The sequence below is a fragment of the Aythya ferina genome (assembly GCF_964211825.1).
Source record: "Aythya ferina genome assembly, chromosome: 1".
NCBI classification, from domain to species: domain Eukaryota; kingdom Metazoa; phylum Chordata; class Aves; order Anseriformes; family Anatidae; genus Aythya; species Aythya ferina.
Genome location: NC_140296.1, coordinates 79,696,420 through 79,724,173, shown reverse-complemented (window position 1 = coordinate 79,724,173; position 27,754 = coordinate 79,696,420). Strand labels below are relative to the sequence as shown.

The 27,754-nt window shown below is 37.6% G+C and overlaps 1 protein-coding gene across 2 annotated transcripts; it reads right to left on the bottom strand.

The window, feature by feature from the left end:
- Positions 1-570: 570 nt before the first annotated feature.
- Positions 571-27,511, bottom strand: BMX (BMX non-receptor tyrosine kinase). 2 transcript variants are annotated; one of them, XM_084532980.1, is made up of 19 exons: positions 27,443-27,511; positions 26,581-26,727; positions 25,440-25,544; positions 23,187-23,268; positions 21,358-21,477; positions 19,477-19,538; positions 14,845-15,023; positions 12,729-12,791; positions 11,615-11,674; positions 11,003-11,057; positions 9,732-9,814; positions 9,117-9,244; positions 8,632-8,706; positions 7,695-7,866; positions 6,568-6,784; positions 4,934-4,998; positions 3,769-3,887; positions 2,132-2,289; positions 571-1,124 (listed from the first exon to the last, which is right to left on the bottom strand). In XM_084532980.1, the coding sequence occupies exons 2-19, from the start codon at positions 26,716-26,718 to the stop codon at positions 1,050-1,052; spliced, it is 1,956 nt and encodes a 651-aa protein (XP_084389106.1). In that variant the 5' UTR covers positions 26,719-26,727; positions 27,443-27,511; the 3' UTR covers positions 571-1,049. The 2 variants fall into 2 exon arrangements, with proteins under 2 accessions (XP_084389106.1, XP_084389107.1); XM_084532981.1 differs by lacking the exon at positions 8,632-8,706 and having other exon boundaries at positions 916-1,124.
- Between the last annotated feature and the right edge of the window lie 243 nt (positions 27,512-27,754).

Below are 27,754 nucleotides of genomic sequence, written 5' to 3'. Positions count from 1 at the left end.
TTGCTTTATTTTATAACCCCTTCTTTTCATATACATTAGATCAGCATTTTACAAATGTCAGTGTCTAAGTTTAGACTACTCTGTTATGGTTAAGTAACTTCAGACGTATTTGGTATCTCTAGACAGAATGAAGTTAGTGTTAATTAGCATAGTGCTATGAGCAATTGAAAGTTGGGAGTTCTTATTTAAGAACTCAGTGTTAACATTAGGAACCAAATTTCATCTCATCACTAGTAAAATATCTGGCTAAGCAATTATATTAATAACATTTTCAGTTCTTCTAAAATTTTGGCTTCTCAGGTTTTATAGAGATCAGCATAATTTACCACCTACTATTGTAATGGCTACAAAATTCTGCAAAAACTTTTTTTTTTTTTTTCCATTTTCTAAGTGCAGCAGAAAGCAATAACACTCCAAAAAAACTCCTCATATGTAGCTAAGCTGCCGATATCTTAGATACATAGTTTAGAATAAATTCCAAATCAAACACATACCCAGAAGGCCAAAATTAAAATCAATACTACTCGTAAACAAACTGATATAATAGAAATTTCTAAGTAATTGAAAGCGAGGCTATAACTTCTTATGTTACTGTTACTTGCAGCAGTTCTAAATTTGACCTCAGGCATCAGCTTCAAGGGATTGCAAAGAAAAAAATACATTCAGATGAGTTATGATAATCAGAAAACCTAACAAGCATGAATTTCCCTATTTACATTTCCAGTAAGGCCAAACAATGACAGCTTGGAAGCAAGGAAGGTGTATACACAGTTGCTGTATGCCTCAGTGTCTGCGAAGTCCTTTGAGACAATGCTAACAGAATGAATTATATTCTTCCACAGCATCCTCCCAGATTCTATCACCTGCAGCATATCATAAAAGCTTTCTCCATACACTTCTTGGTCAGCTCCCTGATTAAGTCAGAAAAAGACTAATATACAGAATAATAGAGATGGTTAATGTCAGGAAGAGTTCATATTTAATTCTCTCACAGAAGACAGGTGATATGAAACCAGTATGCACAGTCATCAGTCTATGAATCTTCTTTTTCAAGCCCTGCTGTCTTCTCTCAGTGCCTCAAAAAATGATAGAAGCTGAAAAAAGGCAGGACGTTTTTCTGGTAGCTGAATGAAGCAAAGATGATAGATACAGTTATTTACTTTTGAAATCATTCAGGAACTGCAGTCTGCATTTTTTTTTCCTTGACTTTAGCATGAAGAAAACAGAGAGACAATGATGTTTAAAGGGTAAAGAAAATTAAAGTTACTTTGTATATTTTCCTTATATTGTGGTAGTTAATATTCTTCCTTTGCATTAACATGTCCTACAGTAAGTTTTTTTTTCTTTTTTTTTTTTTTTCTGTCAGTTATATTTAAAAAACTATCATCACTGTCATTTCGTGGTATCACCAACAATATGCCAAATGGTCCTTTTTTGCTGGTGATAAACAAGTCATGGTTCATAGAGAACAGACTAAAATTTAGTTGAGGAGGAAAAATAAATCAGGATTAATTCTTGGCACAGCAGACACAAATCTTTAAAAATAATATGAGCATGTTCAGCATTTGATTCACAACTCATAGAAGAATCACAGATGGGATAACACAACCTTCCCATAAAAATAACCCCAGTGGGGTTGCACAGCTTTAGTGATCTAAAAATGTAGAGATCTGTCTAAATTATTTAAGGCACATGTATATGAATAGAGATAAGTTAATTCTATAATGGCTAAGATAGAAAGGACGAATGACCATAGGGAGGTATAGCAGTAATGGTCCTGTAATCATGGAAAGGATTTAGACAATTACCTTGGATCAGGACTCAAATTTTAGAACAGTAAAATTAGGTGAAAATAAACTCACCCTGCATATTATGTTGACAATCAAGCATATTTTAATGTTATTTACTTAAATTTGTGGTTCTGAGGAGAATCTTCTTTTATGTCCTATTTCTTGTGCTTTCTCCTCTTATTGTTAACAAAGTCCTGAATTAGACTGTTATATGCAATGTACTACATACAAAGCAAGGCTTTTATAAGAGAATTTACCATTTTGAACATTAATTCATCTGTGAATCCCAGTAACTCCTACTAATCTTTTTTTCTGCAGTTAATATATGCAGTTATACATACCTCATGCCAGCAGTTGTACATTATCTGGTAGGTGATGTCTGAAACCAGTTGTGGTCTATAAAGTCTGTATCCCTGAGAAACTTTCTCAATCACTTGCATGTTATCATACAGCTCGTAGGGCTGCTTTCCCAAAGTGAACACCTCCCACATTAAGATACCTGCGAAATATTCACAGCAATGGAAGACAAGAAATGAAAGGCAAGGGAATCCTTTCCCAGAACAAGATGCACATGGAATGTGTAACCTACTCCACTTATTCATATTAATTAATTCATAAATTAATTCATAAAAACAGGCAGCTTTGTTAGAACTATTTTGTTGTAACTAAACATGTGATACAAACAGTAAAGTAAAAAAAAAAAAGTAAAATTTTTATTTTATTCACAATATTTATTATTAAGACTGACAGTAAAGATTTTTTTTTCCACTGAGAAATTTATTGGATTTTCAACTTCTCTCCAGCTTGATGACTTAAGCATTGTAGTGTCACAGTGAGATCAGAATAAAATTGTATCTGAATTCCAGCTTTCCCTGATGAAAGCATTAAGTAGCCAATATTATTTGTTCTCAGACATCTACTTTTGGGATATGAATGCCAAATGTTCAGTTCTTTAGCCCTTCAAAGATACATGAGTTTAAAACAACTAAACAAGAACCAATGGATTCAGGCTTTGCTTCCACTGCATCAATGGATAGTGGTAAAATGAGAAAACACCTTCTAAGGAAAAATAGTGTTTCCCATTGAAGTTAATGCTGGTATTGAAGTTAATGACAATAATGCCTGGAGTCAGGATTTCATCAATCAGAACAAAAAGAAAATTTATCACCAGAAAATCCAACTTCTGATTGAAATGTATATGTTATAAAAAAGCTTGTAAAGGTCATTAACAATATTGGGAGACTAGCTGAAGTTAAAGATAAGAAGAAACACTGCATTTGGAAACACTTTCATCTGCTTTATTCACCACTGTTCAATGTCAAGAAGAGTGGGTTGCCAATCTTTCACCAATTTGACAGCTGCTAAAATTTTCTTACTGCAGGAGCAAACCCCTGTAAGTGGAATTTAAGTCTATTCAGAAGAGGCTGCCCTTTCTTTGCTACCTTTTGAAGACTTTTAGAAACACTGAACAGGCTCCAGGGATTTTAAAATAATAGCTTGAGAACCACTGAAGTAGAAGTTCAAATGTTTTAAATTCATGGGTAGAAGGTGGTCTGCAAATGCATCTTATTCTTTGCAGAGTCTCCATTAGCACAGTTTCTCTGCCACAGCTGGCTCATGCAAAGTGTCTGTTCTGACCTCTGTGACTAATAGAAAAACTCTTTTGAGTTGGGCAGCGCAGATTTATGGTCTACAGCCAAAGATACTGTTTGATCTCCACTGCCAACAGTTCCCTTTGTTGCATCCTATTAAACACATACAAAGCAACTGGGGAGTGGACAAGGTTTCTATGTGACTATAAGAAAAACAGTCGGGCTAAAAATCCAGAGTACAGGCTTTGATGCATATAAACAAGCTGTAACTTCTTTTTACATTCTTTCAGTGTGCAAATGTCTAGTATTTTCATGTGGTATGCTAAGGAAAGCCAAACATGATTGCATATATGCATACATATTTATATGTTAAATTCCATACTTACCGAAGGCCCATACATCTGACTTGCTGCTAAATTTGGTGTAATTAAAAACTTCTGGTGCTGACCACTTCACTGGAAACTTGGTTCCTAATGAGCTTACATACAGATCATCCAGAACATACCTACAGTGCAAGAAACAAACTTGGTTGTGACTGAGTTATAGAATCATAGAGTCACAGAATGGTTCGGGTTGGAAAAGACCATCTAATTCCAACCCCCTGCCATAGGCAGAGACACCTTCCTCGAGACCAGGCTTCTCAGTTGCAGTAAAATACTGCTTACTCTTTCTTCCTTGCATATCAGAGAGTTCCTAGGAACAGCCTGGACAGAATTTCAAATTTCCAAAGGATACCTGGTATCTATAATTGATAGACCAGGTCCTTGTTATCAACTTATTAGATAAATAATGCAGAATCAAAGATGAATGTGGTCAGGCCATCTTGTCCATTCCCCTGCTCAAATGTGATTATTCCCAACACCAAATCAGGTCAGCTATGGCTCTATGTAGCCAAGTCTTAAAAGCCTCCAGAAATGGCAATTCCACAGTGTCCCCAACTAACAAAGTTAAACTAAGTTGCCTGTTGCACTACCTCCTTGTGAAAAGCTTCTTGTTGTCCAAACCTGAACTTCCTGAGCTGCGTTATGTGACCAGTGTTCATGGTTATATCACCTGGCACTGCTGAGACAAATTTGGCACCATCAGTTTTATAACTGTAAGTAGCCATAAGCAGCTTTCAGGTTTCCTCTTAGCCTCCCCCTCTTCACCAGACTAAGCAGCCCATGCTCCCTCAGCTATCCTCAGAGAACGTGTACTCCAGGATGCTCATCCTCTCCCACTTCTCTCCACTGAGGCCACTGATGGAGATGTTTAGCCCCCAAATTAGTTGCATATCCTCTACACAAAGCAAACTATGAGATTTCCTTAACAAGCATTAGTTGTGAAATCACTCAGCTACATCTGGGCTTTAAGCAATAACTTTTTGAGACAGCAAACTATCTTTATTCTAACCTCATGATGGTTTATGGTCATTAATGGATAGAAGACACAAAGAGATGTAACACGTTGTGGCTTAACCTTGCCAATAGCCAGGAGCTAGCTAAACAATGCCAGTAAATTATAGCTACCCTAACATCATAGCTTCACAAAGATCCCAATTCTTTTACTTACCTTGTCATCCCAAAGTCAGATACTTTCACCGTAAGATTGCTGTCAACCAAACAGTTTCTAGCAGCCTTTAGTAGAAAGGTGAGAAAATAGATGAGTAGAAGAAGACCAAAGAGGAGCAAATAACATCTCGGTAGTTTGCTATCATTTATGATGTATCATCATTTCTGTCCACTAGCATTTCAAGAAATAATTATATTCTTTGATTGAAACAATGAAGTTGGGAACTGTAAGATAGTGGTAAGTAGCTCTTATCATTATCTCAGCTGTAATAATGATATTGGGGGATGAGAAACCCACATTTGCTTGGAAAGACAGCAACAGAGCTAGAAACTAAACCCTGTCTTTAGAATTGCATCATCCTCCAGGGTCTTTTTGTGTAGTCTCAGAATGTACCAAGGCATTAAAAGCAGGAAGGAAAACATTGATTTGATTATTCACATTGCATTATAAACAGAGTGGAACAATAAAAGATGATATAAACAGTCTGTTTTATGAAAAGTTCAGCATGAACCTAGTTCTACAAATGATCACTAGAGAACACTTATCTGAGGCTGTATTCTCTGCCTGCATGCTCATTAATTTTTGTGATGTAGTTTGAATCTACAGTCCTCAACCTGAAATCAAGCTCAAAATTTATTCCTGTTTTCCCATGGTGTAAAGCCAGTTTTCAGAATCTGATTTTGTATTTATAACTTGAGTTCTGCTACCTAAGCTGTCTGACATTCCTGATTTCTGAATCAGGTGTGAAAATTAGTAAGCTATAGATTTAACAACTTGGTTTACAAATAGACACAAATCTTTGAAAACATCAGCAATGCAACATTTAAAATGCTACCTGAGGAGATGGCATCCCTACTGGAAAGTTAAGCAAGAGTATAACAAATATTGTCACAAATATTCCAACATATTTTTGTCTGGATTAAAATGTAAAACATTGCTATTGACTCTGAAGCACAATATACCAGAAATTTGGGAAGGCTCACTTTTAACAGGCCCATAAAATAACCACTTATTTCTCCAAAGACTTATACTACCATTCTTTATAGCTAAGTTTTGCAACAACTTGAAAAAATTGACTGAAGGCAGTGGCAGAGAAATGTATTTAAGGGAGAGGGCAACTGCAGACTTTCAGGTTCTGTTCCTGCTTGCAATGCACCAGAGTAAATTCCCATTTATCCTAGTAGTGGTCACACTTATTTTATAAGAGAAAAAGTTTCCAATTAAACAAATCCTTAACTCATTAACATGTGACCCACATCTTTAATGCTACACCTCTTTCTCCTGGAGGACTAAATTATCACTGGACAGACCTCTTTGCTTTATTAATGTTATAATTGGATATCTCTGCCGCCAAGTGGTGCATAAACCCCTGAGGCCAGCACCCATAAATGTGGGCAGCACGGTATGCAGTGCTGTAGACTTGCCAGCTCAGCTCTGAAACAGAGCAAGTCAGCTTGTTTACATGGGCCTTTAGTGCCCCTAGGCCAGATTTGTACACCAGCTGTGTGTCTCTAACCTGCAGACTATGATGCTTTTTTGGGTGAAGGCCTACAGAGCCAGAGCAGCTGTGGCTGAACCTAAAGGCAGAACTGCCTCTGCCTATCCTGTTCCAGTTCTCCTGTGCGATAGCTTACCAAGTCTCTGTGTATGAACTGACAGCTCTCCAGAAACGCCATAGCATCACAAACGTCATAACATATTTCCAGAAGCTGAAGGGGTTGCAGCTCCTTCCCATGACTATGCAAGTAGCTAAGCAAACTGCCGTTTGACATATATTCCATCACTATATAGATGGGATACAGTTTTGAGCATACACCATACAGTCTAACAAGTTTGGGATGATTAAGTTTCCTGAAACAAATAAAAAAAAAATAGTTAAAGAGTAAATAGCTACGATTGTTCATTTCTGTAAGTTTTGTCCTTCAAATATTAATGTAGCATACTCTGAGACATTCGTGAGACTGGATACAATCCTATCACAGGCTGTAAATTATTCCTTTTTAAGAAGTACTGAGATGGCTTCTGCTCATTACTGGGAGACTCAGTATTGATGGTAACCAAAAAAAGACTCAGTATTGATGAAATGACAACTTCATAGTCGAAATCTGAAATAAGATTAAGCAGTGCAAATGTGCAGCCTTATTAGTGGAAGAAAATAGAAATGAGCAGGTATGATGGGTCTTTTACCTTAAAATTTTCTACTAAAATCAAGCTGCAAAATTTTCAGACTTGGAATTCTGATTGTATCAGCTAGTTGACTGCCTGAAATGTAGTACATACATTTAAAATATAACAGAAATATTCTTGAATTCATGTGCCTCGGTTATCATTTCATGGAATTTCATTGGACATTCTAACATGATTGCCTCTTTGGAGTCAGACTAAAGCTGCAAGTCACATGTTCATATTGATGGCATTTTCCTGTTATTCATCTCATTCCTACCTGCAGGATGGCAGGAACATCTTTCTAACCATTTCAGTAAAAATGCTAATGAAGCATAGTTTTAAGTGATGTATGTGGAACCTCTAACTTGTAGAAGAGATGTTAATTGAAAACTTTTTTGTAGATGACCCTATCAATCTCTGTGTTGTTCTTTTGGTAATATTACATGGCTACATATTTAGCCTGTGCCTAATGTACCCAACCCTATTTAATGATATTTTTAAGAGGAAAATATTTTTTCCTGTGTCTACTATGTATTACTGATTAATGAATGGAGAGATCATTGCTTCCAAATAATTAAGCACTGCCACAGCTTACATCATGGTCTGAGCTTCTTCTGTGAATTCATCTTCTGACATTGCTCCCTCTTTAACCATCTTTACAGCCACATCATATTGTCCCTTCCACTTTCCCAGATGCACCTCTCCAAACTGACCACTTCCTAGCTCTCTCAACAGGACAATTTCTTCTCGCTTCAGCTCCCATATTCCTAGTGGGACAAAAGAAATTCCCTTTAGCAAAAAAATGGGCAAATGAGGGCATGGCATCTACCACATGCAATGGCTTTGTTTTCTCTGAAGGGTTGCAGAACAACCTGCACTGAGGCAACATACCTTTTTCTCATCTAAGCTTTGTGTTTGAGTTATAGAAGGACACTACAATTCCTGAAAGTGTTGTTCGCTACTACCTGGATTTTTGCCTTATAAACAGATTTGAGGAAGTTTTAAGTATCAAATGACGATATATATTTATGTAGGAGATTAGAAAACAAGTATTACTGTGCCAGGCAATGTGGCAGAGGGAAGAAATGGCATTGACTCAGATGTGCTGGGGAAGAAAACATACAAAGCCTTTCACGGTTGATACAAAATTTGACTTAGGGTCCCTTAAAAAGGCATAACATAAAAGTTGACATAAAATACCTTTGCATTCACCTTGTCCTGGACATAAACAAGACACACATGAAGGAACGGATACCCTATTTCATAGAACCATAGAGTCTCAATGCTGTTCTGGACAACAGGAAGCTATGGAAGGGGCTGGATGACTGAAAGATCATCTTTCCCAAATTCTCACAGGGTAGGAGGCTCTGCATTGTCTGCATGGACAAACTGAAAGGGCCACCAAACAGTGAGCTCAAGGATTCTGCAACCTCTTTCAAGCCTGAACACAGTAAGGGTCACAATTTTCTGGTTATTCATTTCTTGGTGGCCAAGACTGACACCAGATTCAAAAATGAAAGTTATCTTCCTACCATTTCCCAGTGAAGCTGTGTCTGGGACTTTATTTACTTGCATAGATACTGCATGCCGTAGCCTTGTCACGATACCTACAAAGAAAACCTCTTAAAGTTGACAATACATAAATGACTTCTCTGAATCAAAGAAAATACAGGGGAATTAACAGACACACGCACACACCATATTACAACCATCCAGGTAATGACAGAGGACAACGTTTAGCAGATGCATCACTTCACAAGACTGAGTATTTTCTGTGCTTAAGTGCTATTCCAGCAGAGGTATTGCAAGAAAAGGTAGTACAATACCCAAAAGCACTCTACAGAAAAGCAAAGCAACTATTTTGATTGTGAACATGGTAGATCAAGTTCCACCTAAATTCCCCCAAAAGATGTTTTGATATTTAGAAGATTCAGTATCGAAAGTGATTCATGATAACTCTGAGAAGCCCTGAAGCCTAAGCCAAAACCAATCAAGTAGAAAAAACACACGGGATTACCTGCTGAGTTGTGCTGGTGATAGTGTATAAGTTTGGGAATTGATTCAAAACAGTAATTTTCAGCAAGGTAATACTTGTTCTGAGGGGTTTTGTGCACATGGTAATGTTTGACTGTTCCTTTTTTACTTCTGGAAAACACAACAAAGTGCTGTGTATGTTTGAGTGTTACAAAGTGCCTTCCAGACCATGGACGAATAGATTAGTTAGTTGCTGAATGAACTGCAACACCCTTCCCTTCCCTTCCCTTCCCTTCCCTTCCCTTCCCTTCCCTTCCCTTCCCTTCCCTTCCCTTCCCTTCCCTTCCCTTCCCTTCCCTTCCCTTCCCTTCCCTTCCCTTCCCTTCCCTTCCCTTCCCTTCCCTTCCCTTCCCTTCCCTTCCCTTCCCTTCCCTTCCCTTCCCTTCCCTTCCCTTCCCTTCCCTTCCCTTCCCTTCCCTTCCCTTCCCTTCCCTTCCCTTCCCTTCCCTTCCCTTCCCTTCCCTTCCCTTCCCTTCCCTTCCCTTCCCTTCCCTTCCCTTCCCTACATTGCTGCAGAGATTTTGTTCATGACCAGTCACACCAAGCAGCATGTCCATAGCATGCTCACAGAAATGATATACATTCTTTGGATACTCACTCTTGAAACTTGCTGAATACAGACACAGTAAATGTTCCTGCCTGGCTAGAAGATTTCCGCACCAAAAAAGCACCTTCTTTTCCCTAATTATTAAAATAATAATAATAATACAAGAAACACTGAAGTTGGGATTCACCCCAGTGAACTTTAGATTTCTATCAAAGGAGAGAAGGAGACGTGACTCATACGACATCCTTTAAGTAGTAAATTAGGACAAGATAAATTATGTCTTAGAAATACTCATTTCTCTTCACTAAAAAGGGTATCTAGGTAACTGGCTGTGGTATCCCACTGTAGATGTTTAAAACTAGGTGAGTTGTGCCTCAGTCCAGACATGAAGCAAGTAGTGTGCCATTTTTGTGTAGTGCATAGATACAGATTTATTGCAGGGGAGATTTAGCAGCTACACCTCTGATGTGCTAGATATGGCTAGTACATGGATGAAAGAAGACATCCAGAACTTCATAAAGAGGCCAAGCTTCATTGTTGTGAAGTTCAGACTGAGACATAGACCCTTTTCTGATTTGCCACACTTGAATTTCATTCCTGAACCCATGGCACAGGCCTAAGGGAAAGGACATTGAGACAAGGCTCACAAAGAGTTGGGTTTTCTCAAAGTAGTTAGTGGCTGAGTGCCAATTATTGAAGCTGTGAGAAAGCAGCCAGCTGCCAAGGGAAAAGACAATAACTCGTTTACACTGGACACCTAAGCCGAAAGCACAGCTGAGGCTAGATCTCCTGCAGAAAGGTGCACAGATAAATCCTTCTGCAGTTGTCTTTTGTGATGGCTGGTACACCTGAGCCACCCCGCAGTTCTAGTCTTTGCTCTCAATCTGCAGGCATAGCACTGTTTTGCTCAAGTTTCCCTGCTTTTCTGGGTGAAGTTTTGCTTCATATCCACATGTTATAAAACTAACACAAAAAACTCGTCTAGACTGACCTGCAGGAAGAGCCACACTGGAGCAAACAGAGGCTTAGAGCTAAAACCAATACGCAGAGCCATGGGGGGAAATGTACATGTTATGGCTTTGCTCCAGGCCTATTTTTGAAGTGTATCGTTTGTTTGTCTGTGTAACAGCCATCAACACATCTGGACATTTTTAGAGATCTGTTTATCGGTACCAAATTAGCACAAGAGTTTCCAGCACTGTGCAATACGACAGCTATTTGAAGAGCATCAGCATCCTCTAGCTACACAGTATAGCAAAGACAACTGGCACACAAACATTTACACAGTTATTCATATACAAGCAATAAAAGATATGCAGGACCTTCTGACGGAGCAGCTGCTCAGACTGGGCACGGGAGATACCATCAGCATACCAACTGCAAGGAGAAATATGGGGTTTGTTATTGATAGGCTGATTTCTAGACAAGGCACAACAGATTCATGAAAAATGCCATACATTGTAAATATTTTCAAAACTGCTTTGAAAAGCCAGAAATTAGACTTGTTACGCATTTGTGATTTTGGGCCATGATAAGAAGGAAACCACTAGTTTCCATGTGCTTCTGACGTGTCTCTTCATTCTGAAATATCAGGGCCTACTCTGTGACTTCAACTTTTTACAGTAACTTTTTACAGGGTTGGAGAATAACTCCTAACACCTTACTAGTGTAGGAGACTGATTTGTCTAAATGTCAAAAGCTTTTTTTTTTTTTTCAAAACCAAATACATTCCTTCTTTTGGAAGCCTGTGGGTAGTGATGCTGATGATGACCTCTAAGCTGCTGACAATATATATAGTTATTACCATTAATATAACATCAATGTATAGAATTCCATTGTTCTAGGAAGTTGCATAAAGTGGAATGGCTGTGGAATAAAGTGGAGTGGCCCAAAGAATATTTCAGTTCTCACAAAGACATATCCTACATACTCACTCGTGCTGTGCAATACTCTGCTCTTCTGATGATGTGTGCTCATTGACACTTGAGTTTTCCCTAAAAAGACAAAATAATATACTGAAATTGTGAAAAACTAGTTATGGAAATTGCTTTCCTCAGGTCATACTATATATTTTTTGAGCAATTGCTGCTATTACACCATGGCCTATAGTGAACATTTAAAATGTTGAGACATATTTAATTCTTTTTTTTTTTTTTTTTTTTTTCCTGACTTGGCAAACACTTACATGGCCTTTCCTCTCCACTATGCAATGTATTGGAAAGACAAATCTGCTCTGTGCATGTTGTAGCAGGCAATGAGACTATATATGCCTTCACCGATCTCATGAAGAGATTGCATCTACCGTTTCAAAATTTACATGGAAGATTTCCAAACCTGTACAATGATATACTTCCCAAATAAATATTCTATGACAGACAATAGATAGAGTTCATGTGACAGAAAAAGATACCTCTAAAATAATCTTTTGTGCAAAAATAATAGTGATTCTAATTAATTCTGGATTTTTACATGTTACTATTATAGTGATTGCATTTTGTTGTTGTTGTTGTTTGTTTGTTTTAAAAGTAGGAAACCTTTGAATCTTATCCAGTATGGTTTACTATGAGAAAATCTTCTAAGCTTCTGTAAGATTTTCATTCAAACACTTTGGCATATACTTAGTACTTACAATGTCATATAATCTTACTAAAAAGTCAGATCTGATATATCACTTTGACTAAGACTAAGACTAAGACTAAGACTCACTTTACCCTGTACTGGAATGCTCACTTATTGCATGAGATGCATGAGAGTGCTAGCAAGGGTGACATTTTAATGCTGAAATAAGACTACAAAGACTGAAATCCCAGCACATTGAAGACAGTGGCCAAACCCTCCTGATTTAAATGAAACCAGGATTTTCAACTGATGTTTTTTGCATTATGAGTCAAGAAGACAAATTGTACTTGATTCTACACCTTGAAGTAAATGTTATTGTTAGTACTCAGAAAGTTACTTAAGAAGAAAAATATTCCAAAAATGTTGCCTGATCTTTTCTAGAGTGGTGAGGAGAACATTTAAGCAGTGGATGGCTGCATATTGATTCACCTTGGCTCATCATCATTCAGGGATAACTTTCTCAGGTAAGTGCTCGGTACAAAACCTTCATTCCTGCAAAATAAACAGTTCACAGTTCAGCTATCATACATGATTGCTTCTTAAAATTGGTCACTTAAAATAGGAAAAGGGATTAATCAGACAGTCGCTTTCTAGAATGCCACTAACAGAAATGCTCATGGTTAAAACATTTATGCTTTTTACATGATATGGAGGAAAATGCAGAGGTAATTTTGCTTTAGGAGGCTACATTTCAATGAGTTATTCTTTGCTAGTCACTGAAAAGGCTTCTTCCTCAGTGATTGGCTTCATCATATGGAAGATTGAAGCAACTGTTCAACAATATCATTACATGCCATCTTGGTTGCTGTGATGAAAGATGCCAGTGACTAATGGGTGCCATCAGAGTATCCAAGGTCAAACACAGACAGTCAATAGGTAGGCTTAGAACTCTTCCCCACACAATGTCAGATGCAATTGAGAAGCTAAGCTAAGGGAATATGGACAGCTGAGCTACCACTTAAAGCAGCAGGCAGCATGACATGTTGAACTAAGTTATGGGGACCTGTAGTCATCCACAGAGTGGTAAGAAGGTGGACTGTATGCTGCACCCATCAGAAAAATAAATAAGGGGAATTAACATACATTTGAATATGGATGGAGACAGAAGAGAAGGGTTTCTCCACCATGGATCTCAATAGAACAAGAAGAAATCTGAGAGGGTATGGAATCTGAAACAGGTAACTGCCATCTGTTTGTTTCTACTACATCTGAAACACCAAGATGGTCAGTATTTCCAAGCAGAACTCTAAGGTTTTGTTATGATATAAACGGACAGGGTTTGTCCTTGCAGAATCAATACTGCAAAAGTCTCAGTTTCTCAAGCCAAAGAAAAATGTATGTCTATAAATATACGTCTATAACTTTAAATGTCCTCCTTTCTCTTGATTTCTTTCTGCTCTTTCACTCATCTCAGAACACTTTGTTCAGCCTTCATAAGCAAAGCTGCCTGTATTGTACACTTTTACATAGCCATCATCATCACCATTCCAGTGATGGCCTTTAAAAGCATGTCTCAGATTACTCAGTTATTATTGCCTTAGAGTTGCCAGAGTTGTGTGCTGCTTTCTTCACCCAGAGCAGTACGCCAGTCCTGTGATTTTAATTTAATGTTGATTTATTTGTTTGCTTACTTGCAGATGTAAACTTAATCAATGAATTATGAGTGGATCAAGTCATTTCATTTTCTTCCAAACCAGATTGGAAATCCCCTAGCTCAAAAATTCTTCTCTTCCACATTTCTATCATGTACATAAAGTCAAACCCAGCTAGTATCTATCATGAGACAGACAAGGAATCATATCTCTTCCAGGCAGCCTCTGTTTTCTGTACTGCCTTTGTCTCCAGTGTACTCTGAAAGCTGTTTCTTATTTATTGACTTGGGAAGAGGTTCTCTTTTCTATACCAGCTGGATATTAATGAAAAATGTCTTATTTTAAGTAGTTGAAGGGGATTCCTCCACTTGTGAACCACAAAGGGAATAATTTAATGCTTCTGTCCTCTGCAGGATGGGGGTGCTCTATCTCTTTGGGAAAGTATTCCTAAAGCTGGTGAGATACTGAAGTGAGAAATTATTCCTGCTGCAGCAGTTCCCACTGGTCTCCTGTGTTCTGACTGCTATTACAATAGTGACGGTGTTGGTCTAAGGTTGATTTCTGCATACTCAAGAGGCAAAGGTTGTGAGCAGAGATTTTATCTTTTATTCACTGAAACTAAAATGGACGGCTTCAGAGTGCACAAGCCCTTCTTCAGGCACATATCAGAATTACTGCCAGTATAGTAAGGCTACTATTTTAGCTGGTATACAGGCAGTGATTACTGTGAATTGCACCCAGTCTGGCAGCCATGGATGTTAATGAAAGTGGAGTTGCACATGAGAAAATGAGGCTTCTCCAAAAAGGTTTAATAGCTACTAACATAGTTAAAACCTAAGGCTAATTTTAAAGATCCTGTAAGGTACCAGGACTGCCTGAAGTGTTGCCAATGAAGATAAGGTATGTGGAATATCACGATCATGAAAAAGAAGTATTCTGCAGTGCATACTTACCCTTCCAAATCTCTCACTTTCCACCAGGCAAAATCTTCCTCTTGCAATACATGGTATTTATTGCATTTCACAAGCCGGATAGCTGAATCTCCTAAGGGTTCGTAGTTGCATTGGGCCACAGCCATATTCAGGTCTGACTTACTTGGTGATAGTACCTGAGGCAGGCTTCTGCGTCTCAACTTTGAAGACAGAGGAAATACAATGACAAGCAGAAGCATCACAGGGTACAGTAAGAAATACCACACAGCGTGTACACTATTACTTCTATCTTCAACATGTACAATGATATTAAGCAAATTAATCAAAGCTAATAATGTCAGCACAGGCAAGCACCTTGTCCTTCATTCGTGTAGAAGAACATTTTAGAAACTGTTGTCCACATTTGTGAGACAGGTGAGAAAATAGCCAAGTTCCATCATGTCACCAGAAGTATTACATTAAGTGGAAGCTGACACAGCTGTAATTAACAAAGCTCTAATTAACATGATGACATAATAGACTGGACTCTACCAAAAACTTACCACCTACCTGAAGCTGATAATGTTTATTGAACAGTTGCAGTTCATGTGCTAGGAACCATGTGACTAAATTGTGTTTACCTATAATGAGGTGAAATGATGTCCTGTTGAATCAGAAAATCCCATCATAGTATTATAAAACAACTTTTTTTTTTTTTTTTAATGTCTGTTGATCAATAGTAATCTTAGCATGAAGCACAACAAGCATTAGTCAATTGTTACTACCACTCAATGAATACAAAAAGCTATATGAATTATAAATTGTTGCCTTTTCTTATTGTCATTATTGACTAGCTTGGATGTTTCTCTGCTAAGCACATTCAACATAAGGAACTCCAGTTCTTGGTGGCTAACTTTCCCTATGCAAACTAAACAAGTGTAGGTATGTAACTTTGGGACTCATTCATCTTTGACCTGGGTCTTCAGGTGAAATGTGTCTTCCTACAGAAGTCTCTATCATCAGGAGGTCTACACAAATAACTTGGATTTGAAGTCTGTCATTAAAGTTAGGTTATGTCAATCAAAAAGCCATAGGCAAAGGGGCATCTAAAATTTAGGTACGGAAATGCATGTAGAGATCGGAGAAATGTCATAAATGAGAAAATCCAGATATCACAACTCTTTAAGAGCAGGAAAAACTACATGCAGAACACTGACAGAAAAGGATAGGGAAAAATAACAAAGAGTTAGAAGGGACTCCAGATGCCAACTATTTATTTTATATTATTATTTTAGAATTGAAAAGCTCTGTAATACAATACTAGGGAAGAATGCCAAATGTCTTGAAGCAGGCTGTGATTCTTTGAAGTTAAGTCCAAAAAAACCATGGCATTGTATATTTGCTTGTCTCCTCTTTACTGACATTTCTTTATTTAAGAAGAAACCAAAGAGCCAAGTGAATGCATGACTGAGTCCACTACGCAAGAAGACACACAGTATCTCTTCCTGTAAACACAACGAGCCTCAGTCTGATCTCACTAAGTTCCTGTGGAGATGATCCTTTTTTTTTTTTTTTTTTCTTTTTTCTTTTTTTTTTTTAAAAGAGGAATCACTAACAGAAGAACCCTCCTCATTTGCCTAGATTTAGATATGTTACTCATCAAGTGCTACTACTTGAACCCAGGAAAGCTGGCTCCTGTTTGTCATATCTGATTTCAGTGGAACAAAGATTATAGCTTGAGGGCCTGTGTTAGGCAGGACTCAAATCTTAGACTTCTTGTAGGTTTTGTGGAAAATGACAGAACTAGAATTGCCTGCAGCTGTCAGAAAGATGGATAAGTTTAAAATACAGAGATTTAACTGTTTGTTTGCTTGTTTGTTTGTTTGTTTTCCCCATAAAAACATGTAGCAATGTTAGAGCAAGCTGATGCTTAGAGCAAGTAAAAGTACTTATAAACTCATGTGCAACTCTGAGATTTGGACTTGGTAACCTTTAGAAATTAAATTTTTTATTTCTTCACTTCCTCTGTTTTGCTTATGGAATGATCAGGGTGTCATGCTTTGATGGAGATTTCATCTTGCTGTGTGAGCACAAGAAAGAGCAAGGCATTGGCTAGAGTAAGCGGCAGAGTTATGATCACAGCAACGAGCTTTGTTTTGTCCAACCAGCCAGGGGACAGAGCCAGCCAAAGATGAGCACATCAGATTTGCATCCTTTTGTTTTTTGCTGCTGGATGTGTACTTGTCTGTTGCAATGTTCTGGATGGACTTCATCTGGAACCTGGTACAGATTAATGTCTTGGTTTGTGTTCTTATATACAGCTTTCCATTTCCAGAACTGGCTGAAAGACCCAGGGCATGTAACATTCTAGTAGTAACTGAATGGACTCTGTTATTTCCTTTATGCTGTCTGTGATATTATTGTTATTTCCATATTGAGGACTTCACCACCACCACTATCTAGAGAAAGCTGTAGGTAACAGTCTGAGATTCAAGTGTGACAGGTACAGAGGTATGGCTGCTGTCTGCAAAACTGTGCTGCCACTGTGCAACTGGAGGCATGTGCAGCATCATTTAAGCTTCCATAAACCTTGTCCAATGCATTAGCATGAGAAGATACATGTGTGCACTCAGTGAATTTCTATCTGACCTACATGAAGCATTTGCCATTACACTGAGAGTGGCTGCCAGGCGCGAACAGAGATGAAAGTATTTCTAAGACAGGAAGCTCCTGCTGTTATCAAAGCACAGGGGAAGTGCCCAGTGCTCTCCATGAAGGCATGTTTGTGACCTTTATTCTCTGTAATGGCATCACTCTTCAGGAACCAGCTCCTCTGTGGGAGACTAGTGGTACAATGTTGAACTGATGAAAGGGATAGACACATCAAAGGTGAAAGATGTAAGGAAACACAGTAGTGCCTCTGGTCAACTGAGGTGAGAGCAAGGGAGCAAGACTTGCAGGGGTTGGAAAGGTGAGGGACATGAACTGGGAGGTAGATGGAAGGAAGGCTGGAAGTTCAAGTGGGACCTTGAATGACTAAATTGTGTTGATGAGACAGCAAAGCAAAAATGTGCTAAAAACTTATAGAAGTAGCTCTGGAACTAAATATAGACTGTTCCTTGCCATGAGAAGTCAGCTTCTTAATCTAATCTATATGATACATTTTGGGAAAATTAAGTCAAGTTGTAACCAGATCTGGTAGTTATTTTATCTGCATTTACTGAAATTGTTTTGGAAGAATCAATCTAAATATTGTCACGATCCTGCTTTTTAAATTTTCTTTTCAAAATATCATCTCTGAAATTGAGCAGACAATGAAAATAAATCGTAAAGGCCTAGCTGAAGCCAGTCTGTTCAGCAAGAGATTTGCATGGCTGATGTTCTCTCCAGATAGACAAAGCATCTTTTGATGGAAGCCAGGCAAAGCAGACCACAGTATTCAAAACAAGTTACATGGCTGCATGTTCACAATGCCATTGTTTTCAGATCTCATTATTAGAAAAAAAAAGTCAAAAGCTTCTTTGATAAAGTATATTTTCAAGGCTTTGTTGTTGTTGTTGTTGTTGTTGTTATTTTTATTATTATTATAGAGCTTAATTTTACAGCTTGTGTTTTTATCTTCTGTGTCTTGATACTCTTATGTGTTTCTTAAAGCCCTGGTTGTCTGTGTCAATTGCATACATCAGAATTCCATTCTTTTTTAAAATTACTTTCTGATTAACAAAGAAAAGCAAGGAAATGGACCCAAAGTGTATCCTAAAGATATAGAAGACAAATGAAAATAAGGCAGGAAACAGTTTTTAAAATTCCATGATTCAAAGCCCTTTTTCATCAAGCACCTTGATAAACTGCTGCAAGCAGGGTTTTTTTTTTTTTTTTTTTTTTTTTTTTTTTTTTTTTTTTTGGTGTTCTGTTCTCCTGTTTGCCCTTTGGGTCTGTATGCCTAGCTTTCTCAGATGGAGAGAAAGGCCCTGAAGGTGCTGGTGGGATAACACATTCCTGGGTTTCTGTCTGATATAAAGTCAAGATAAAGGCAGGAGTGCTCAGAAGCTCTTCCAAATTCATTAACTTAGAGGTTGTCTCTGTAGAGGCGGGCTAAACAGACATTCCTAGTGAGGCATCTGTACTCCTGACCCAACCTCAGACCAGCATAACTTGAGATTTGAGTGAGAAAAGTGTAGTCCATCCACCACTTCTCACCCAAACAGTGGCATATTTGTTTGTGTCTTCAGTTGCTATGTCTTCTCCAAGTACTGCAAGCACCATTTTCTCTGGTGACTGTGGTAGAGGGGAGTTTTGGGCATCTCTAGGAATGGGGACCTCCTACACACTAGAGCTCGTTTTGATGTCATTCCCTGATCCTGCTGGAAATGTCTGTAAAGTAAAAGATGTCACTGCAAGGACTGTAGCTTCTACTGTCACCAGCCTGTTAAGTGAACTGAAAGTGGCTGAGACTTTCCCAGTTTGCCATTTACAGCACACTGAAGATGGAGCTATGTCCTTCCCTTCACCATGCTGCTGGACAGAAGGATGCTGTAGTCTGACTGCATGTGAGATGCTGAGACCAGCTCCAGTGAGATGCTGTTTGCAATTCTCTCTCCCACCCTACAGCACTTCCCATCACCTGGATGCTGGGTCTTTCTTTGTAGGATGATACTTGAAATTTTGACCTACCAGTGTTTGAGGAACTGGAGGCAGTGGTTTCACGGACCAGGTTGTGCAACACAGAGTCACATCTGGAAGAGAGGGATTAAAAACATACCATGAATTAAGTAAGGATGTGTTTCTTGAGGCTTTCTCACTTGCAGTTCTATACAGTGGCAGTGACAGCATAGCAAACAAATATTTATGACAGCTGACATTTTACCTCACTGTGGTATAGACCTGTTTATCTCTGTATTTCCCAACCTTCTCTTAATTCAAGCACCATATCAATATATTTTAAAAGTCCATCAATCACTGCCTTCATCTATGCCAAAATAAAAGTTCAGGGAAATTTGAGGTTGTATTTTTCTCTTTAGTTTTCCATATTGTTTTAGATTATTTGATTGCATACTAAGGAGACTGAGAACTTATTTTTATTCTTTTTTTTTTTTTTTTCATAGTTTTATGGACACTTATGCTCTATGGAGCATCAGTTAAGAAATACTGTTTTCAATTACCCAGTGCCTACAAGACTGAGGCTGTCTGGAGTCTTCCCTATGCAGGCTGTGTCCCTGTGCTCCACGTATCTCCACTAGCAACCTCAGGAACTTGTTTAGGAACAAATGTAGAGTAGACAAAGCACAATATCTTGCATGTATGCATTATTATATCAGGCAGAAATGAAGCATTCAAAATACCAAATTTCTCTTTGCAGTTCTTCTTTTGGCTAAGTCATCCATGGCTGACAATGAGGTATTTCCTTGCCCTTGCAGATGACCAGGGGTTTCACAGACTTACTGGCTTATGTTGTGAAGCTATATGAAGCTATTCAAATTAGTGTTACAAAACAGTTGACAACTCTCTATATTATTCAGTGTTCTATAATCATGAAACCTGTATTAATAGCAGATAAGCCTAGGTCATTAATTTCAGTTATCAAAAGCAAATGCTTCATTGTTATAAGTGTCACAGATATAAATCAGGCTTCCAACTACTCACACCTACTTTTCATATTTTGTCTTTGAATTTGGGGTCTTAGATTTTTGACTGTGACAGTAAATGCTCAAGAGCAAATTTCAATCATGATTGAAATTAACATCTCTGTCAGTGCTCTACACTTCTTGATAATCAAGCTTTAAAAGGCAGAAACCCAGATACTCTTAATCTGCTATTCCCTTTCCTTAATGTGGGATTTCTTAAGCGTGTACACAGACATAAGGGAATTCCCTTCTGAAAACGTGAAAACTGAGAGTACCATTTTACAGATTTTCCTCTCTCAGTCTTTATAGATTGAAAAATAAGAAATACAACTAAGTTCAACAAAAATGCATATGAAAAGCATGTTAAAAGAAAAAAAAATATATGTTGCAAATTAAATCACATTGTTTAGAAAAATATTCATCATATATGTACATAATTGTGTATTAATATAATAGTTTTACTTTTGTTCAGTTATGAAGCTGAATTATTTTACACTCATTCATACACACTCTTGTGCTGAACTTCTCTTGTTCCTACCTGTCCAACTATTGGGACCTCATCACTAAAAAGGTCTTAGAGCACAATGCCACAATTTAGCTAGAGTTCTTAAGCGTATTTTTTCTATATTCGTATTTCTTCATATTCTTAATATTTCTCTAAAGAGAAAAATATTTCAAAAATGTCACTGTCCTTTTAGCTTAAACTCAACAGGTATCATTTTGGGGTATTATTCTCCTCAACTATATTATAAGGTACAATGTATAGGAGCTATGATGTTAGAAGGAGCTTAGCACATACATAGAAAGGTATTAGTAGATCAGGTTGCATATTTATTACACTGTCCATGTGGATTAAACGTCCATGTGGATTTGGTAATATTGTGAAAAGCATCACTGAGATTAAGCAAATAGAAGTGAAAGAAGATATTACATTTCTCCCAAACTGTACATCCAGGGGCCGCTTTACAGGTCTGGTTGCAACAGAGAAACCTCCCATTGGTGAAGAATCTTCTATGATACTTGCTTAGTAAATCGTTATTGTCTTTAATTTCTAGGGAAAAAAAATATGAAAAAAGAAAAGAACATGAAAGACTGCATAACTGGAATGTTCCTTATGATTAATATAGTCGCTGCAATAAACTGCGGAACCCCAGATAGTTTATTGACTCCTAGATCTAGACAAATATCTTGGTAACATTTTGTCTATATTTTATTTCTCTATACAAACTAAGTCTGAATTCCATACCCAACAGTTACCTCTTTCTTTGAGAAAGAAAACTGTGTGTCAAGAATGACACGGTACAGACCTATCAATCAAGAAACAAAGTGGAATCTAACAGTTATGATTTAAAATCATGTATGTTATAAAGATTTCACAAGCAATAGTGAAACTAATTGAGAGAAAATATTTTTATATATCAAAATATGCTGAATATTTTCCTACAACTATATATTGCAAGAAAACGGTAATAATTCATACTCAATACCAGAACAGATACCTAATACCTCATATGGCAAATCCAAACTAATGTTTGTCTACTAAAATAAATTTGTTATTTAAGCATAGCAAAGAGGAACACTATCACAGACACATTTTGTACTCAAAGCACTGCTTTGAGTGGTCCCAGTACTATTACTGTGCTAGTGATATATTAGTTCTGCAAACCATAATAGCACTTTTGGATTCACAAAGTACCTAAAAGAAATGTAGGATGCATAGTGTGAGACTTTAAAAGCTGACTACTTCAGAACAGGATTTCAGACCTTCTGGGATGACCCATTATAAGCCCAAGACTCCTGAACATGCAAGAGACTGCCAAAAGGATCAGTGCACCCCTTGGCGACCAGTACTTTTATACATTTTTTAAGAGGCTTGTAGGCAGCTAGAATATTTGCGCTATTGTTTACCTGATTACCATTACAAACTATATCATTAATGCAATCTTTTTATTCACGAATGTCATTTTGCAGTATACCAAATCTTTCCTTAATGATTTCATAACAATATCTTTCTTTCTAAAAGATCCAATGCAGTTAATCTTTCCTATTCTGCTCCTGGTCAACATTCTCCATAACTCTGCTAAAGTAATTGACATACTCTTACTCTGTATGTGAGAACAGTCACAAACAGAGAGGTATCTCATACACAGGTTTAGAAGTAAAATTGCAGAGGATATTTATTCACAGCCAACTATAGATTGTCTACTGTTTCCACAATGACCAGCATGTGTGAGAGTTGCCCTATTCAATGCGATTTCTTTTTTCCTCCACTGAAGAATAAATTTTCTGCCTAAAATTCAATATTTACATATCTATGAATTTGCTTCACTGAAAAAAAAAACAGAAAGTTCATTGGAAAAAAAAAAGGGGGGGGGGGGCGGGTATTGGGGGGGGGGGAGAGAGAGAGAGGGGGAAATAGGTACAAAAGCTAGCAGTATCGGTTACCAAAGTAGCTTTTTGAAGGTAAGTGCTACACTAGATGAACCATAAATTATTGTTCTCTATTAACTTGCATTGGTAAAGGCTGAACATATGACAAAGATTAGAAAATGCTCATGAAAAATAAGTTTTATTCTGGTTTATTTTTCACCACATTTTTCATCCTTTACATTTTCAAATTCATTTCAACCAGTCAGAGATGAAGTATGAGTGAGACTAAAAGCAAGTGACAAAGAATGGCACAAAATGAGGGAGCAGGAGCATTTTCCTATCCCCTCTCAAGTTATTTGAATACATTGAAAGGCAAAGGTCTAGTGTTACCTTTATGCAAAGCTGCAAGCCACTGCTTCCGTCTCTCTTCATTATCTGCATAGACATAAAGTAGGCCACCTTTGTACACAATCTGGAAGAGGTTGAGAAAGACAGCATGGTGAGAGTGTAATGCCTAAAAGTTTCATACCAAAGCTTGGGAATTAGAAAAAAGTAGGCTTTGCAGACCTACTGACATAAAACTCCTATAATTTAGTAATGTTTTGCCAAGGTCACCTGTAAGCACTGCCATGTTATATAAGATGTCTATAACAAACCTTGCATATAGTACCTTAACCACAGTGGTTTGTGTCTGAAAGAACAGTTGCAGAAACAAAGGACAGCATAGAATATTTCTAGATATAATTGTCTTCTGGGTACAAAAGACCTTATAGACCACACGTAAACTCATTCTTTCCATTCCATTTTTTTCTAGATGCATCTTCCAGCTTTTTGCTGTTGTTATGCAGGCCACAACACTTCTACAACAATGTTCAGTAACAAATATTGAGGCAGAGTGTAAGCTCAGGGGAGCTGTACTGTGACCAGGGAATCCTGATCCAAAGGTGATGCATTCTTACCTCATCACCTTGGATAGATATTTTTCTGCAAATTAGTTCAGCTGCCTTTTAAAGCAAGAAACTAGTATCTACAACATCCTGCAGTCAGTAGTCCTACAGCTTAGCTAAATTAAACATTGTGAACAAGCTTCTTTTTCTTGTTTTCAACCAATCTTCTGCAAGCTTCATTTGATGCCTACCTAATAATTACTAACATCTGCTTTGCTTTTTGGATCATGCTTAATACTGGGCTGACTGTGTGTGTGTGTTAAGTCAGGGTTTCGTTTCCCTTGTGTACATTGCTTTTCAGTCATCTGCAATGAATTTCAAGTATCACTTTATTGCCTTGTTTGTTACACTGAAGAGCCCTTGTTATTAAATGTGTACTCCCACTGGTATGCATACGTGACTGATCAATCTGCTTCTCATCTCTTTATTTAGTCAAATGATGGAGCTCTGAGAGCTCTTCTCTTTAAGGCATGTTATCCAATCTATTAGGTACTCTCAAGTCTCTCCTCTGACCTCTCTTCAGTTTACAACATCTTTCTTGAGTTATAGCCATCAGAACTAGAGACAAAATTCTCCTGCTGATCACAGTAGTGTCAAAACAAACACAGCCTTCCTGATTTTACTGAATGTGTGCCTGCTTCCAAGTCCAAGGATGCCATTAGCTCCTTTGGCCATAGCATCACACTGGAATTGATGGGAATCAGCTATCATTATCCTAAAGCCCTTTTTAGAGGTACTGTTTCCCAGAACACAGTCCCCCTTCATGGCACTGCAGCAAACATTCTTTTTTTCCACTTAACTGAGTTATGAACTCCTGAGATAAACACAACTATTTAACATAAACATGCCATTCAATGCCACAAAGCTGGGGAGGGAGAAGGGAAAGGAAGACAGGAATGACACCTAGGATTAGTCAGGTGGTGAAATACTAAACATAAGGTTGCCCTCGGCCATGGCAATTATTACAGGATCATGGATTAACACGCTGTTCAGCAGCTGTTAGTCACTTCCTTGAGCAGCCCGTGCTGTTTGGAGGTGGCATTCCAAGGGGGATCTATGACCTGCATGCCCCACTACTCATAGAATTGGGATTGATGGAGGCTCAGGGAGGAACCTGAGCTGGGAAACTGAAAAAGATGAAAGGCAGAGAATTTGAAGTTATGTTTCTCTCATCCCATTTAATTCCTGAACATGTGTTGTGCATTGTGCAGCTGTATGCATAGCCTTGGTTTCCCTGACTGTGGCACATTTGAATGGTAATCGGGCAATCTGGGGTCAAATTCTGAACTTGGTATTGAGGAAAAAAAAAAAAAAAAGAAAAAAAAAAGAAAAAAAAAAAAAGAAAAAAAGTGGAAAGAAATACTGAGAATTTAAACAAGAATTTTTAAGTGTTTAATTCTGCGTTTAAAAAGTGACAATCACATAAGCATACTAATCTATATATTTCAGACCCTATTAAAGCAAATATCTGATAGAAATTTAAACATAAAGGAATCAAGACTTGACCCAAATTTTATCCCAGTCAGGTAAAAACATTTTAGCAAAGTCACAGCATCAGTTACAGGGACTGATTTTCTACTTTTTGCAAATATCTGTAACACTTAGCAATAGCAGGTATCAGCACTTGAGACAGGAATGATCAGTGTAACTCTAGAATGACTGATGAAATGTGCATTAACCTGATTTTGTGACTAACCTGAAAAGGATATTGTCTTGCAACGGGTGTTAATTCCTCAAGATTCACTGTCTCAACACATCGGATTTTCTCAATCTCAATAGACCCCTTTTTTCTTCCTCTTTTCTAAGAGATAAAACAAACAAACAAACAAACAAACAACAACAACAAAAAAAAAACACAGCAGATTGAAATCTATTTTTAACACAGTATGGACTATTCCAGTTTGACTATTCTGCACAATTTCATGTTTCAAGCTTTATAAGCCATTGCTTTGTGTTTGTTAAAGTTTAAAAGAAAGGTATTAAAAAACAACAACCCTCCCCAGTGCCCTATCCACATCCAATTTATTCATCAAATGTCTTTTTAAGTCAGTTGCAAGAGCTACAGGACACAGCCCTATATCTGAGAAAACATCTGATGCAGCTGTAGGCGGGGAGAGGAGGAAAAGAAGAAGGAGGAATTAAGAGGGGAAAAAACAACAACACCTTAAGTGCAAAACAGAAGCCCAGCTGCAGCATTCATATTGAGGTGGAGCTTGTTCACACTGAGTTTCCACGCAGGGTCCTAATGGAATGTAACTCACAGGAGGGGTCCAAAGGAGCAAAAACTTTGAAATAAGTTGCCTGGGACCTATATTTGCATTCCCAATAGGAGATCTTCTGAGTGAAAAGCTACCCTTGTGTGACGCACAGTCAGTCTTTAGAAAATGATGGCTTAACCATCTGCTTTGTGCAGTTGAAGAATAAGATTGTGAACTAATTATGCCTCATACAAGTAATTTCTGAAGCCAGTTATTTACGTCAGTTCAGAGGGAGGCCTGAACAAGGAAAACATCCCTATTCAAGACAATGTGTAAACATATGCCACTGTTAATTACTTGCTTAAGTTTTGTTGTCTTTGGAAGGACAAAAACAGATGCTCAATGGCAAGCATAACTGTAAGAGATGTTGTGAACAGATACACTATTAAGCCTGTGGCTAAGTGCTTTGCCATAATGAAAATAAAATTTGATACTCCGTAATTTTTTTATCTACTCAAAACAAAGTACACCTGTTGTTCTAATTCATAGCATCTAATCAAGTTTCACAGAAGAAAACCAGAAGAATGAGGTGGTACCAGAATATCTCAGAACAGTTAACTTTAGAAAATGAGTTTTTACCTCTTTGTCATATTCATAATATGAAAGGCTTGCTTTTGTCAGAACAAACAATCTTTTCTTATAATTAACTGGTGATATTTTTTTCTTCTGTTGTGACTTCTTCAGAAGAAGTTCTTCTAGAATTGTTTTATTCTCCATTTTGTTTCCCTAAAAGAATACCACAATAACTTTTATTATTATTGTGAACAAACATAACAACACCAACTATAAAAACTGTAATCACGAATATATTGAGTCATTGTCTTCTGTATGTTTTGAAATTTCATGGCTTTTTTTTTTATATATTTTTTTTTAATTTTATGAAATACATGGTTACAAAGTGTGCATTTAATATTGCATGAGCAAATAAGGTTGATTAACTTATTCAGGGAAAAAGATTACATTACAGAAAAATTAAGATACAGATCTACTGTAGTTCTAAACAAGACACCTCTGTGACTTTACTGTCGGAGTACCTCTTCTTTTAAAGCCATGCACACTTTCTGGCAAAGAGCACAGTCTACTTTATGCACAAATGTATCACATCTGCAGCATAATATGGAAATCATTACAGCAACAAAGAGAACAACAACAACAGCAAAATAGAAAACTCTATTTACAGACTAGAAAAACAGACCTAGTGTTAACAAGTGTGTTCCCTGAACTGGAAATTTCCCATTTTTCTTTCAACTGAAACAAATACACATTTATGGAACAATGGCATGTATAGAAGATCAAAAAGTAAAAATGTTCTTGCACCACATATAAATACATATATCAATGTATTTTTCTCTTAGCCCTGATAATCATACAGTAGCAAATGCTAAGAAGAATGAGGTCCACAATATTTCTACAAGTTTAGTATGGATTCAGCTTATCTTACCCAGATGTAAAGAGAGAATGTCCTTTGCCCTCTGTGTTCTGGAGCTCAAAAGAAAAGTGTTCTGCTAAGCTACGCACTTTGCTATGTTCCTGTTCACCACAGAGAGATCAGCAGAAAGAGAATATTTGCATGATATTCATCACACCCACATATTTCCACTGAATCCTAACTGAGCCCAGAATGCAACATATATCTAGCAGGAGTGTTCTGAGGAGGAAAAGGGGAGCTTCACTAGACATTGCTCTGTATATCTGGCTACCCCCCTGTGGGGAGGAGGACTAAAAATACCTTCATCAACTCCCTTTTGGATGG

Excerpts from the sequence above, each read along its gene's own strand:
- BMX (XM_084532980.1), bottom strand. The coding sequence starts at position 26,718 with ATGGAGAATAAAACAATTCTAGAAGAACTTCTTCTGAAGAAGTCACAA. Across the intron at positions 8,707-9,116 it reads TCACCAGCACAACTCAGCAG|GTATCGTGACAAGGCTACGG; the intron begins GTAATCCCGTGT and ends TTTTCTTTGTAG. Across the intron at positions 6,785-7,694 it reads GAAGAAGCTCAGACCATGAT|GAAACTTAATCATCCCAAAC; the intron begins GTAAGCTGTGGC and ends TATTTGTTTCAG.